Genomic DNA, 14,146 nt, shown 5'->3' on the forward strand with positions numbered 1-14,146 from the left:
TTATTTAGTCTGCCTGGGAGCAAGACATCCTGGTCCGTGACTGGGCTGGTTTTCTTTTTGTAATCCGTGATTGACTGTAGACCCTGCCACATACCTCTTGTGTCTGAGCCGTTGAATTGCGATTCTACTTTGTCTCTATACTGACGCTTAGCTTGTTTGATTGCCTTGCGGAGGGAATAGCTACACTGTTTGTATTCGGTCATGTTTCCGGTCACCTTGCCCTGATTAAAAGCAGTGGTTCGCGCTTTCAGTTTCACGCGAATGCTGCCATCAATCCACGGTTTCTGGTTTGGGAATGTTTTAATCGTTGCTATGGGAACGACATCTTTCAACGCACGTTCTAATGAACTCACTCACCGAATCAGCGTATTCGTCAATGTTGTTGTTTGACGCAATACGAAACATATCCCAGTCCACGTGATGGAAGCAGTCTTGGAGTGTGGAATCAGATTGGTCGGACCAGCGTTGAACAGACCTCAGCGCGGGAGCTTCTTGTTTTAGCTTCTGTCTGTAGGCAGGGAATAACAAAATGGAGTCGTGGTCAGCTTTTCCGAAAGGAGGGCGGGGGAGGGCCTTATATGCGTCGCGGAAGTTAGAATAGCAATGATCCAAGGTTTTACCAGCCCTGGTTGCGCAATCGATATGCTGATACAATTTAGGGAGTCTTGTTTTCAGATTAGCCTTGTTAAAATCCACAGCTACAATGAATGCAGCCTCAGGATATGTGGATTCCAGTTTACAAAGACTCAAATAAAGTTCGTTCAGAGCCATCGATGTGTCTGCTTGGGGGGGAATATATACGGCTGTGATTATAATCTAAGAGAATTCCCTTGGTAGATAATGCGGTCGACATTTGATTGTGAGGAATTCTAAATCAGGTGAACAGAAGGACATGAGTTCCTGTATGTTGTTGTGACCACACCACGTCTCGTTAACCATAAAGCATACGCCCCCGCCCCTCTTCTTACCAGAAAGATGTTTGTTTCTGTCGGCGCAATGCGTGGAGAAACCAGCTGGCTGCACCGACTCCGATAGCGTCTCTCGAGTGAGCCATGTTTCCGTGAAGCAAAGAACGTTACAGTCTCTGATGTCTCTCTGGAAGGCAACCCTTGCTCGGATTTCATCAACCTTGTTGTCAAGAGACTGGACATTGGCTAGAAGTATGCGAGGGAGTGGTGCGCGATGTGCCCGTCTCTGGAGTCTGACCAGAAGACCGCTTCGTTTCCCTCTTTTACGAAGTCGTTGTTTTGGGTCGCCGGCTGGGATCCATTCCGCTGTCCTGGGTGAAAGGCAGAACACAGGATCCGCTTTGCGAAAGTCATATTCTTGGTCGTACTGATGGTGAGTTGACGCTGCTCTTATATGTTCAGTAGTTCTTCCCGACTGTATGTAATGAAACCTAAGATGACCTGGGGTACCAATGTAAGAAATAACATAGTACCAGTGTCTCAGTCACACACACACATAGTACCAGTACCAGTATCACACACACATAGTACCAGTGTCTCAGTCGCACACACACATAGTACCAGTGTCTCAGTCACACACACACACATAGTACCAGTGTCTCAGTCACACACACACATAGTACCAGTATCACACATACATAGTACCAATATCACACACACATAGTACCAGTCTCAGTCACACACACATAGTACCAGTATCACACACACATAGTACCAGTCTCAGTCACACACACATAGTACAAGTATCACACACACATAGTACCAGTCACACACACACACACACACACACACACACACACACACAACCAGTGTCTCAGTCACCCACACACACACACACACACACACACACACACACACACACACAACCAGTTTCTCAGTCACACACACACACAACCAGTTTCTCAGTCACACACACACACAACCAGTTTCTCAGTCACACACACACACACACACACACAACCAGTGTCTCAGTCACACACACACACACACACACACAACCAGTGTCTCAGTCACACACACACACACACACACACACACAACCAGTGTCTCAGTCACACACACACACACACACACACACACAACCAGTGTCTCAGTCACACACACACACACACACACACAACCAGTGTCTCAGTCACACACACACACACACACACACACACACACACACACACACAGTGTCTCAGTCACACACACACACACACACACACACACAACCAGTGTCTCAGTCACACACACACACACACAACCAGTGTCTCAGTCACACACACACACACACACACACACAACCAGTGTTTCAGTCACACACACACACACACACACACAACCAGTGTTTCAGTCACACACACACACACACACACACAACCAGTGTCTCAGTCACACACACACACAACCAGTGTTTCAGTCACACACACACACACACACACACACACACACACACACACAACCAGTGTCTCAGTCACACACACACACACAACCAGTGTTTCAGTCACACACACACACACACAACCAGTGTCTCAGTCACACACACACACACACACACAAAACCAGTGTCTCAGTCACACACACACACACACAACCAATGTCTCAGTCACACACACACACACAACCAGTGTCTCAGTCACTCACAGAACCAGTGTCTCAGTCACTCACAGAACCAGTGTCTCAGTCACTCACAGAACCAGTGTCTCAGTCACACACAGAACCAGTGTCTCATTGCCAGGCTCTCACTCAGGCAGCTTCCTTCTACTACTTTCATAACACACTGCAACACATACTTCTCCTAATGTGTCTCAATGTAGTTGTGACATTTTAATCTACACACTTTTTGATCCCGGGGTTTCTGTATATAACGAGACACAATTTCATTTTGTTACGTCAGTCAATCATCAATCGATTTAAGTTCCACCATAATGTGATTTGTGTAGTGCTTGTTGTAACGAACACATTATTGGCACAAAACGTTTAACGGTAGCCTGAAACTAATGTGAGAATGTTTGTCATTTAAATACTGTACTCTTTAAACATATTCTAGAAGCACAAGTGCTGTGGAAAAAATAAAAAAATAATGTTTTATACTGAATGTTAATCAGATCTTCAAGCAAAACCTAATGTTAGATAAAGGGAACCTGAGTGAACAAATAACACAACAATTACACACTTATTTCATGAACAAAGTTATGCAACACCCAATGCCCCTGTGTGAAAAAGTAATTGTCCCCGTACACTCAGTTGTGCCACCTTCAGCTGCAACGATTCAAACCAAACGCTTCCTGTTCATCAGTTTTGGCCAATTCTTCAATGCAGAACTGGGTGTTGTATAACTTTTGTTAATTTAAATAAATAAAATAATTATCCGGGTTTTTTTTTTTTGTATTTGTAAACTCAAATTCCCTTGATCTAATATTAGGTTTTTACTTGAAGATCTCTTAACATGATCAAAACTCTGTACAGCAACATTCCTGTATGTAGGATCTGTACAGCAACATTCCTGTATGTAGGATCTGTACAACAACATTCCTGTATGTAGGATCTGTACAACAACATTCCTGTATGTAGGATCTGTACAACAACATTCCTGTATGTAGGATCTATACAACAACATTCCTGTATGTAGGATCTGTACAACAACATTCCTGTATGTAGGATCTGTACAACAACATTCCTGTATGTAGGATCTATACAACAACATTCCTGTATGTAGGATCTGTACAACAACATTCCTGTATGTAGGATCTGTACAACAACATTCCTGTATGTAGGATCTGTACAACAACATTCCTGTATGTAGGATCTGTACAACAACATTCCTGTATGTAGGATCTGTACAACAACATTCCTGTATGTAGGATCTATACAACAACATTCCTGTATGTAGGATCTGTATTCTGTACAACAACATTCCTGTATGTAGGATCTGTACAACAACATTCCTGTATGTAGGATCTGTACAACAACATTCCTGTATGTAGGATCTATACAACAACATTCCTGTATGTAGGATCTATACAACAACATTCCTGTATGTAGGATCTGTACAACAACATTCCTGTATGTAGGATCTATACAACAACATTCCTGTATGTAGGATCTGTACAACAACATTCCTGTATGTAGGATCTGTACAACAACATTCCTGTATGTAGGATCTGTACAACAACATTCCTGTATGTAGGATCTGTACAACAACATTCCTGTATGTAGGATCTGTACAACAACATTCCTGTATGTAGGATCTGTACAACAACATTCCTGTATGTAGGATCTGTACAACAACATTCCTGTATGTAGGATCTGTACAACAACATTCCTGTATGTAGGATCTGTACAACAACATTCCTGTATGTAGGATCTGTACTCTGTACAACATTCCTGTATGTAGGATCTGTACTCTGTACAACAACATTCCTGTATGTAGGATCTGTACAACAACATTCCTGTATGTAGGATCTGTACTCTGTACAACAACATTCCTGTATGTAGGATCTGTACTCTGTACAACAACATTCCTGTATGTAGGATCTGTACAACAACATTCCTGTATGTAGGATCTGTACAACAACATTCCTGTATGTAGGATCTGTACAACAACATTCCTGTATGTAGGATCTATACAACAACATTCCTGTATGTAGGATCTGTACAACAACATTCCTGTATGTAGGATCTGTACAACAACATTCCTGTATGTAGGATCTGTACTCTGTACAACATTCCTGTATGTAGGATCTGTACTCTGTACAACATTCCTGTATGTAGGATCTGTACTCTGTACAACAACATTCCTGTATGTAGGATCTGTACTCTGTACAACAACATTCCTGTATGTAGGATCTGTACTCTGTACAACATTCCTGTATGTAGGATCTGTACTCTGTACAACAACATTCCTGTCAAGAGTTCTCTCACATGACTTTGGTTGGGTGGTGACGGTGCTACTGTTTTGGTAAAACCAAGGGACCCTTTGCAAATTCAAAACACCTTTTGGAGATTCACTTGGCAGCAGAAAAGATCGTTTTACTCTTCCTTCCTCGCCGGCAAAGCTACTCTTCTAGAGGGGTTTGTTCTGTAAGTTTGAGCTCAATGGTTCTTCCTACTGTCCAGTCTCTGCCACTGCTGCTGTCTGCTTCCTGTTTGTAGCGGTCATCTCAGAACATCTAGAGCAGAATATAAATTGTTGTTTTTTTGTTTTCTGCTAATCATTCAGCACCTCGAGCTGGAGTAGCTGTTGCTTTGCAACCTGTCACCATTCAATAGATGATATGAATGTAACAATGGGATCACCTGTACCCTGGTGTTGACGAACAAACCTCAGCAGACATCAGATTACCATCCTTCATCTTGTTTGAATGACCAGTTCCTGTTTCTCCTCTAGTTGCCAGTCTCCAGGGTTAGGATCAAATTCCAGATAATTCACTCAGGACACTTGAAATTCCAATACTTTTCAATGCGGAAAGTTTAGGATTTGGAAGTTGTTTTACTTTCTGAATCGACCGGAATTGAATTGGAATTGACCCCCGACCCCTGCTAGTCTCTCCCCTATTGCGCCGTCGTGCAATAGGAGGCTGGTTGATAGCTGTTCCTGCGACGTCTCTGACATCTGGCTAATCAAACTTAAAAATAAAATTGTAAAAAAACTTGTCTTTAACACGGTTGATTGTTCATTTGTGTTGCGTTGAACAATGAACAATCATCTATTCTGTAATAGTTCTGCGGTGGCTTCCGCTCCCTCAGTCGGTGTTCTGCTTGTACGTCGCACCGTGTGACTCTCTGTCGTTTTAGAAGATGTACAGTGTCAGAGTCTCTGTCTTTAGTCTCCACGCCGGCTGGTACATCAGATGTACGTGTCAGAGTCTCGGTCTTTAGTCTCCACGCCGGCTGGTACATCAGATGTACGTGTCAGAGTCTCTGTCTTTAGTCTTCACGCCGGCTGGTACATCAGATGTACGTGTCAGAGTCTGTCTTTAGTCTCCACGCCGGCTGGTACATCAGATGTACAGTGTCAGAGTCTCTGTCTTTAGTCTCCACGCCGGCTGGTACATCAGATGTACGTGTCAGAGTCTCGGTCTTTAGTCTCCACGCCGGCTGGTACATCAGATGTACAGTGTCAGAGTCTCTGTCTTTAGTCTCCACGCCGGCTGGTACATCAGATGTACGTGTCAGAGTCTCTGTCTTTAGTCTCCACGCCGGCTGGTACATCAGATGTACGTGTCAGAGTCTCTGTCTTTAGTCTCCACGCCGGCTGGTACATCAGATGCTTTGCATTTTCTTTTGCGTTTCTAGTTGTTGTATTCTACTACCTTTTCTTGTTGATATTGTTTACCTAGGTCCTGGTGTGTGTTTGTGTGTTTGTGTGTGCATGTGTGTGTGTGTGTGTGATCTGCCCTGCATTATTTGTGTAGGTACCTGTTATTTTTTTTTATAAATAATTTGTATGTTTAGTATTGTATTGTAATGTGTTTTTCTCCCAGGACTGGAAAGTGTCAAGGTAAGGTTACTAAGAGAAGGGTGTGATGACCAAATGGAATATTTTGCATACAAAGAACCTTTCTAAATTCCACTCTCTACATGGATGAGTACTCTCATTGGTGGTCACTATTGACATCCTGAATGGATGAGCACTCTGATTGGTGATCACTATTGACATCCTGAATGGATGAGCACTCTGATTGGTGATCACTATTGACATCCTGAATGGATGAGCACTCTGATTGGTGATCACTATTGACATCCTGCATGGATGAGCACTCTGATTGGTGATCACTATTGACATCCTGCATGGATGAACACTCTGATTGGTGATCACTATTGACATCCTGCATGGATGAGCACTCTGATTGGTGATCACTATTGACATCCTGCATGGATGAGCACTCTGATTGGTGATCACTATTGACATCCTGCATGGATGAACACTCTGATTGGTGATCACTATTGACATCCTGCATGGATGAACACTCTGATTGGTGATCACTATTGACATCTTCAATAAAGGTGGCTTTACACACTGAATAGAAAATGGAGGTACGTTACAGTTGGTAGCACCAGAAATCCTCTAAATGTATCATTTATTTTTTCCTCTCTGATTTGAAGAATTCAATATTTTATCGATCAGCATTAATGAAATAAATCACCATGAGCTGGTTTTACCACAGTTGGAACTCACTGTATTCATATTTACTCAAATTCAACTTCTCAGTTCAAAAACCATCATTTGATCTCAAATGTTTTTTATCGCTCACTATTGTCTAAAAATTTAAAAGTTGAGTATGAGATCTTTTGACACGCGGGCTTCAGGTGTCTTGTGGGTATCTCTCCCCTTGTATCCAGTGTGTAACTTGTCCCTCTACCTTCCTGTAGTCAGGAAGTGAGTCAGAGCAGCTGGCGTGGGCGAAGAGGGAGACTCCGCCCACAGGAACAGGAGAGACTGAGGAGACTCCGCCCACAGGAACAGAAGGACCCGGACCTGGCCATCGCCCTCAGCACGGATAAAATCTAAGAACCCTATTAGACTCACAACAATAACCACAGTCCTGTTAGACACTCACAACGACACACACCTCCTGACCACAGTCCTGTTAGACACAACGACACACACCTCCTGACCACAGTCCTGTTAGACACAACGACACACACCTCCTGACCACAGTCCTGATACAAGCTGAATAAAACCATGCAACTGACAGATATCATACAGTACATCACAACAAACAGCTTCACCACGAGCAACAGTTCCTCAACAGCCCAAATACTACCGTCTGACTAGAGCCTGAGGACAGTGTGTCTTCGGACTAGACTACAACACTTGTACACCCCCAATATAAACCAGAGTACACCCTAACAGCAACTACAACTTCACCCTGACAACAACTACAACTTCACCCTAACAACAACTACAACTTCACCCTGACAACAACTACAACTTCACCCTAACAACAACTACAACTTCACCCTGACAACAACTACAACTTCACCCTGACAACAACTACAACTTCACCCTGACAACAACTACAACTTCACCCTGACAACAACTACAACTTCACCCTGACAACAACTACAACTTCACCCTGACAACAACTACAACTTCACCCTGACAACAACTACAACTTCACCCAGACAACAACTACAACTTCACCCAGACAACAACTACAACTTCACCCAGACAACAACTACAACTTCACCCAGACAACAACTACAACTTCACCCAGACAACAACTACAACTTCACCCAGACAACAACTACAACTTCACCCTGACAACAACTACACCCTGACAACAACTACACCCTGACAACAACTACAACTACACCCTGACAACAACTACAACTTCACCCTGACAACAACTACAACTTCACCCTGACAACAACTACAACTTCACCCAGACAACAACTACAACTTCACCCAGACAACAACTACAACTTCACCCAGACAACAACTACAACTTCACCCAGACAACAACTACAACTTCACCCTGACAACAACTACAACTTCACCCTGACAACAACTACAACTTCACCCTGACAACAACTACAACTTCACCCTGACAACAACTACAACTTCACCCTGACAACAACTACAACTTCACCCAGACAACAACTACAACTTCACCCAGACAACAACTACAACTTCACCCAGACAACAACTACAACTTCACCCAGACAACAACTACAACTTCACCCAGACAACAACTACAACTTCACCCAGACAACAACTACAACTTCACCCTGACAACAACTACACCCTGACAACAACTACACCCTGACAACAACTACAACTACACCCTGACAACAACTACAACTTCACCCTGACAACAACTACAACTTCACCCTGACAACAACTACAACTTCACCCAGACAACAACTACAACTTCACCCAGACAACAACTACAACTTCACCCAGACAACAACTACAACTTCACCCAGACAACAACTACAACTTCACCCAGACAACAACTTCACCCAGACAACAACTACAACTTCACCCTGACAACAACTACAACTTCACCCAGACAACAACTTCACCCAGACAACAACTACAACTTCACCCTGACAACAACTACAACTTCACCCTGACAACAACTACAACTTCACCCTGACAACAACTACAACTTCACCCTGACAACAGCCCCTCTAGACTGTGGCCCAATCATCCCCTAACCCCTGTGCCCAAATCGGCCCCTAAACCCTACGCCCTATGCTAATCTGAGAGGATTTGACAGGGGTAAGTAATCTGGCAATAGCTCCAGCGTGCTCTCTGATAGGCTAGGTGGAAGTTTCACTATATTGCTTATACCGATCAAATCCTCTCCGATCTCTACCAGTGCATATGGTGTAGGGTTTAGGGGTCGATTTTTGGATTGGGCCTAGGACTTGAGGATGGGATGGCAGCCCCTCTACCGATTCAGCTCCGCTGAAGCCAGACTTTATCAACACTAACCTACCAAAGCCTCTCTTTTAACCTCTTTGTCATCGTCAGCCTCAGTGGTTAATTCCAGTTAGCTGCATCACAACTAAAATCAGCTACAGCTCAGCTCCTTTTCTTCTTTTTTTTAGCCCCGATTTTAGTCCGACTTGACTGACTGACAGCCTAAATCAAGAGTGACTTAACTCTGACTTGGCTAAGGTCAGGGGTCGTTCGGACTCTAGTAGACCCCGTAGTTCTTCTATGGGGAGACTCTGGGTGCTTAACTTTGTTTTTGCTTCATCATTTGTTGTGAGGAAATAGCCAAGATTTTAACATTTGTATTTAATTTGTATTATTTATATAGGGGAAGAATCATGCACTTGTGGTTTATGAAGTATCTGTATATGTACTATTATAACTGTTCAATATACCCTTAAAAACAGTAACAGTTTTCTGCCAGTAAGTGTGCTTGTGTTCATGATTTACCCTTAAAAACAGTAACAGTTTTCTGCCAGTAAGTGTGCTTGTGTTCATGATTTACCCTTAAAAACAGTAACAGTTTTCTGCCAGTAAGTGTGCTTGTGTTCATGATTTACCCTTAAAAACAGTAACAGTTTTCTGCCAGTAAGTGTGCTTGTGTTCATGATTTACCCTTAAAAACAGTAACAGTTTTCTGCCAGTAAGTGTGCTTGTGTTCATGATTTACCCTTAAAAACAGTAACAGTTTTCTGCCAGTAAGTGTGCTTGTGTTCATGATTTACCCTTAAAAACAGTAACAGTTTTCTGCCAGTAAGTGTGCTTGTGTTCATGATTTACCCTTAAAAACAGTAACAGTTTTCTGCCAGTAAGTGTGCTTGTGTTCATGATTTACCCTTAAAAACAGTAACAGTTTTCTGCCAGTAAGTGTGCTTGTGTTCATGATTTACCCTTAAAAACAGTAACAGTTTTCTGCCAGTAAGTGTGCTTGTGTTCATGATTTACCCTTAAAAACAGTAACAGTTTTCTGCCAGTAAGTGTGCTTGTGTTCATGATTTACCCTTAAAAACAGTAACAGTTTTCTGCCAGTAAGTGTGCTTGTGTTCATGATTTACCCTTAAAAACAGTAACAGTTTTCTGCCAGTAAGTGTGCTTGTGTTCATGATTTACCCTTAAAAACAGTAACAGTTTTCTGCCAGTAAGTGTGCTTGTGTTCATGATTTACCCTTAAAAACAGTAACAGTTTTCTGCCAGTAAGTGTGCTTGTGTTCATGATTTACCCTTAAAAACAGTAACAGTTTTCTGCCAGTAAGTGTGCTTGTGTTCATGATTTACCCTTAAAAACAGTAACAGTTTTCTGCCAGTAAGTGTGCTTGTGTTCATGATTTACCCTTAAAAACAGTAACAGTTTTCTGCCAGTAAGTGTGCTTGTGTTCATGATTTACCCTTAAAAACAGTAACAGTTTTCTGCCAGTAAGTGTGCTTGTGTTCATGATTTACCCTTAAAAACAGTAACAGTTTTCTGCCAGTAAGTGTGCTTGTGTTCATGATTTACCCTTAAAAACAGTAACAGTTTTCTGCCAGTAAGTGTGCTTGTGTTCATGATTTACCCTTAAAAACAGTAACAGTTTTCTGCCAGTAAGTGTGCTTGTGTTCATGATTTACCCTTAAAAACAGTAACAGTTTTCTGCCAGTAAGTGTGCTTGTGTTCATGATTTACCCTTAAAAACAGTAACAGTTTTCTGCCAGTAAGTGTGCTTGTGTTCATGATTTACCCTTAAAAACAGTAACAGTTTTCTGCCAGTAAGTGTGCTTGTGTTCATGATTTACCCTTAAAAACAGTAACAGTTTTCTGCCAGTAAGTGTGCTTGTGTTCATGATTTACCCTTAAAAACAGTAACAGTTTTCTGCCAGTAAGTGTGCTTGTGTTCATGATTTACCCTTAAAAACAGTAACAGTTTTCTGCCAGTAAGTGTGCTTGTGTTCATGATTTACCCTTAAAAACAGTAACAGTTTTCTGCCAGTAAGTGTGCTTGTGTTCATGATTTCTTGTTGAAAATCTCCTTTTTCGTAAGGAAATGTTTAGATTATGGAAATACGGATATTCTTTGTTATTTTCTTGTCTCGGGGGTTCTGAACTTTTATTGCCTTCCACCACAACAGAATAATGACAAATTCAAAAACTCTCCTGCCTTAAAGGGGGGGTTGACCTTTCACCTCTCACTGTCAACATTTAGATTGTATTTTTGTTGTAATCTCTTAATGCTAAAATCGATAATGCATTCAGTGGGTTTATTTTGACGTGTTTCATCTGTTATTGATTTATTCAACTAGGGCATTAGAATTACGACGTTTATTTTATATTTAATTCATTTTCAGGAGAAAGTGTATTGTTACACTCACAAGCACCACACTCAATAATCACTCAGTTTGATCCTGGCCACTACCTGGCGCAAGGATACGCTATCCTAATGCCTTGTAATTCACTGATGATAGGGGTTGTTTGGCACATACAATGTGTGTTTATGACCTCCTATGGTTGTCTCAAATTGCACCCCTATTCCCTATAAGGGGCCCCTGGTTAAAAGTAGTGCATTATATAGGGAATAGGGTGTCATTTGGGCTACAGACACTGTGTGTGTGTGTATGTATATTCTGGGAACTCTGTGCTGCAGCTCATTCTCCAGTGTTGACCTGAAGGAGTATTGTATTGGTCACACTGGGATGCATTAAGGAGTCATGTCCACAATGATGTCTGTCTTACTTATCCACAACCACAATGGCTCATTTCATGTGTAACAGTATATATGATTATAAATATTCCATCAAGGTTGAAATAATTGAAATCCTGTGTATATCTTTGAATATAAATAAAACCTCATGTAACATTCCAGGAAGTGGTTGGTGTCTTGTTTCAAAGAGAAACACTCTCTCTACCTCCTCGTTCTCCTCTCCCTCTCTCCTCTTTTCTCCTCTCCCTCTCCTCTTTCTCCTCTCTCTCCCTCTCTCCTTTCTTCCTCTTTTCTCTTCCCTCCCTCTCCTCTTTCCCTCTCTCCTCTCTCCCTCTCTCCTTTCTTCCTCTTTTCTCCTCCCTCCCTCTTTCCCTCTCTCCTCTCTCCCTCTCTCCTTTCTTCCTCTTTTCTCCTCCCTCCCTCTCCTCTTTCCCTCTCTCCTCTCTCCCTCTCTCCTTTCTTCCTCTTTTCTCCTCCCTCCTCTCTCCTCTCTCCTCTCTCCCTCTCCTTTCTTCCTCTTTTCTCCTCCCTCCTCTTTCCCTCTCTCCTCTCTCCCTCTCTCCTTTCTTCCTCTTTTCTCCTCTCTCCCTCTCCTCTTTCCCTCTCTCCTCTCTCCTTTCTTCCTCTTTTCTCCTCCCTCCCTCTCCTCTTTCCCTCTCTCCTCTCTCCCTCTCTCCCTCTCTCCTCTCTCCCTCCTTTCTTCCTCTTTTCTCCTCCCTCCCTCCCTCTCCTCTCTCCCTCTCTCCTTTCTTCCTCTTTTTCTCTTCCCCCTCTCCTCCTCTTCCCTCTCTCCTCTCTCCCTCTCTCCTTTCTTCCTCTTTTCTCCTGCCTCTCTCCCTCTCTCCTTTCTTCCTCTTTTCTCCTCCCTCCCTCTCCTCTTTCCCTCTCTCCTCTCTCCCTCTCTCCTTTCTTCCTCTTTTCTCCTCCCTCCTCTTTCCCTCTCTCCTCTCTCCCTCTCTCCTTTCTTCCTCTTTTCTCCTCCCTCCCTCTCCTCTTTCCCTCTCTCCTCTCTCCCTCTCTCCTTTCTTACTCTTTTCTCCTCTCTCCCTCTCCTCTTTCCCTCTCTCCTCTCTCCTCTCTCCTTTCTTCCTCTTTTCTCCTCCCTCCCTCTCTCCTCTCCCTCTCTCCTTTCTTCCTCTTTTCTCCTCTCCTCTTTCCCTCTCTCCTCTCTCCTCTCTCCCTCCTTTCTTCCTCTTTTCTCCTCCCTCCCTCTCCTCTCTCCCTCTCTCCTTTCTTCCTCTTTTCTCCTCCCTCCCTCTCCTCTTTCCCTCTCTCTCTCCCTCTCTCCTTTCTTCCTCTTTTCTCCTCCCTCCCTCTCCTCTTTCCCTCTCTCCTCTCTCCCTCTCTCCTTTCTTCCTCTTTTCTCCTCACTCCCTCTCCTCTTTCCCTCTCTCTCTCTCCTTTCTTCCTCTTTTCTCCTCCCTCCTCTTTCCCTCTCTCCTCTCTCCCTCTCTCCTTTCTTCCTCTTTTCTCCTCCCTCCCTCTCCTCTTTCCCTCTCTCCTCTCTCCCTCTCTCCTTTCTTCCTCTTTTCTCCTCTCTCCCTCTCCTCTTTCCCTCTCTCCTCTCTCCTTTCTTCCTCTTTTCTCCTCCTTCCCTCTCTCCTCTCTCCTTTCTTCCTCTTTTCTCCTCTCCTCTTTCCCTCTCTCCCTCTCTCCTCTCTCCCTCCTTTCTTCCTCATTTCTTCCTCTTTTCTCCTCTCTCCTTTCTTCCTCTTTTCTCCTCTCCCTCTCTCCTCTTTCCCTCTCCTCTTTCCCTCTCTCCTCTCTCCCTTCTTCCTCTTTTCTCCTCCCTCCCTCTCCTCTTTCCCTCTCTCCCTCTCTCCTTTCTTCCTCTTTTCTCCTCCCTCTCCTCTTTCCCTCTTTTCTCCTCCCCCCCTCTTCCTCTTTCCCTCCTCTCTCCTTCTCTCCCCTCTTTTCTCCTCTCCTTTCTTCCTCCTCTCTCTCCCTGTCTTTCTCTCCCTCTCCTTTGTATTTCTCTCCCTCTTCTCCCCTTTTTCCCTCCTCACTCTGTAGTAAAAATTACATTCACAAGAACAGTAAAGTGAAAGGAGAATGTTAGATTTGCGTTTCAC

General features: G+C 43.3%; 1 protein-coding gene across 1 annotated transcript in view; it reads left to right on the forward strand.

The window, feature by feature from the left end:
- LOC115122745 (epidermal growth factor receptor substrate 15-like 1) overlaps nt 1-12,235 on the forward strand; it is a 99,775-nt gene extending 87,540 nt beyond the window's left edge. The window contains exon 22 of the mRNA XM_065013758.1: nt 7,326-12,235. Coding sequence (XP_064869830.1) covers nt 7,326-7,336 — 11 coding nt within the window. The 3' untranslated portion in view covers nt 7,337-12,235. The remainder of the gene's footprint in view (nt 1-7,325) is intronic.
- Nucleotides 12,236-14,146: the final 1,911 nt, after the last annotated feature.

The sequence above is a fragment of the Oncorhynchus nerka genome, linkage group LG9b (genome assembly GCF_034236695.1).
Source record: "Oncorhynchus nerka isolate Pitt River linkage group LG9b, Oner_Uvic_2.0, whole genome shotgun sequence".
Lineage (NCBI taxonomy): Eukaryota > Metazoa > Chordata > Actinopteri > Salmoniformes > Salmonidae > Oncorhynchus > Oncorhynchus nerka.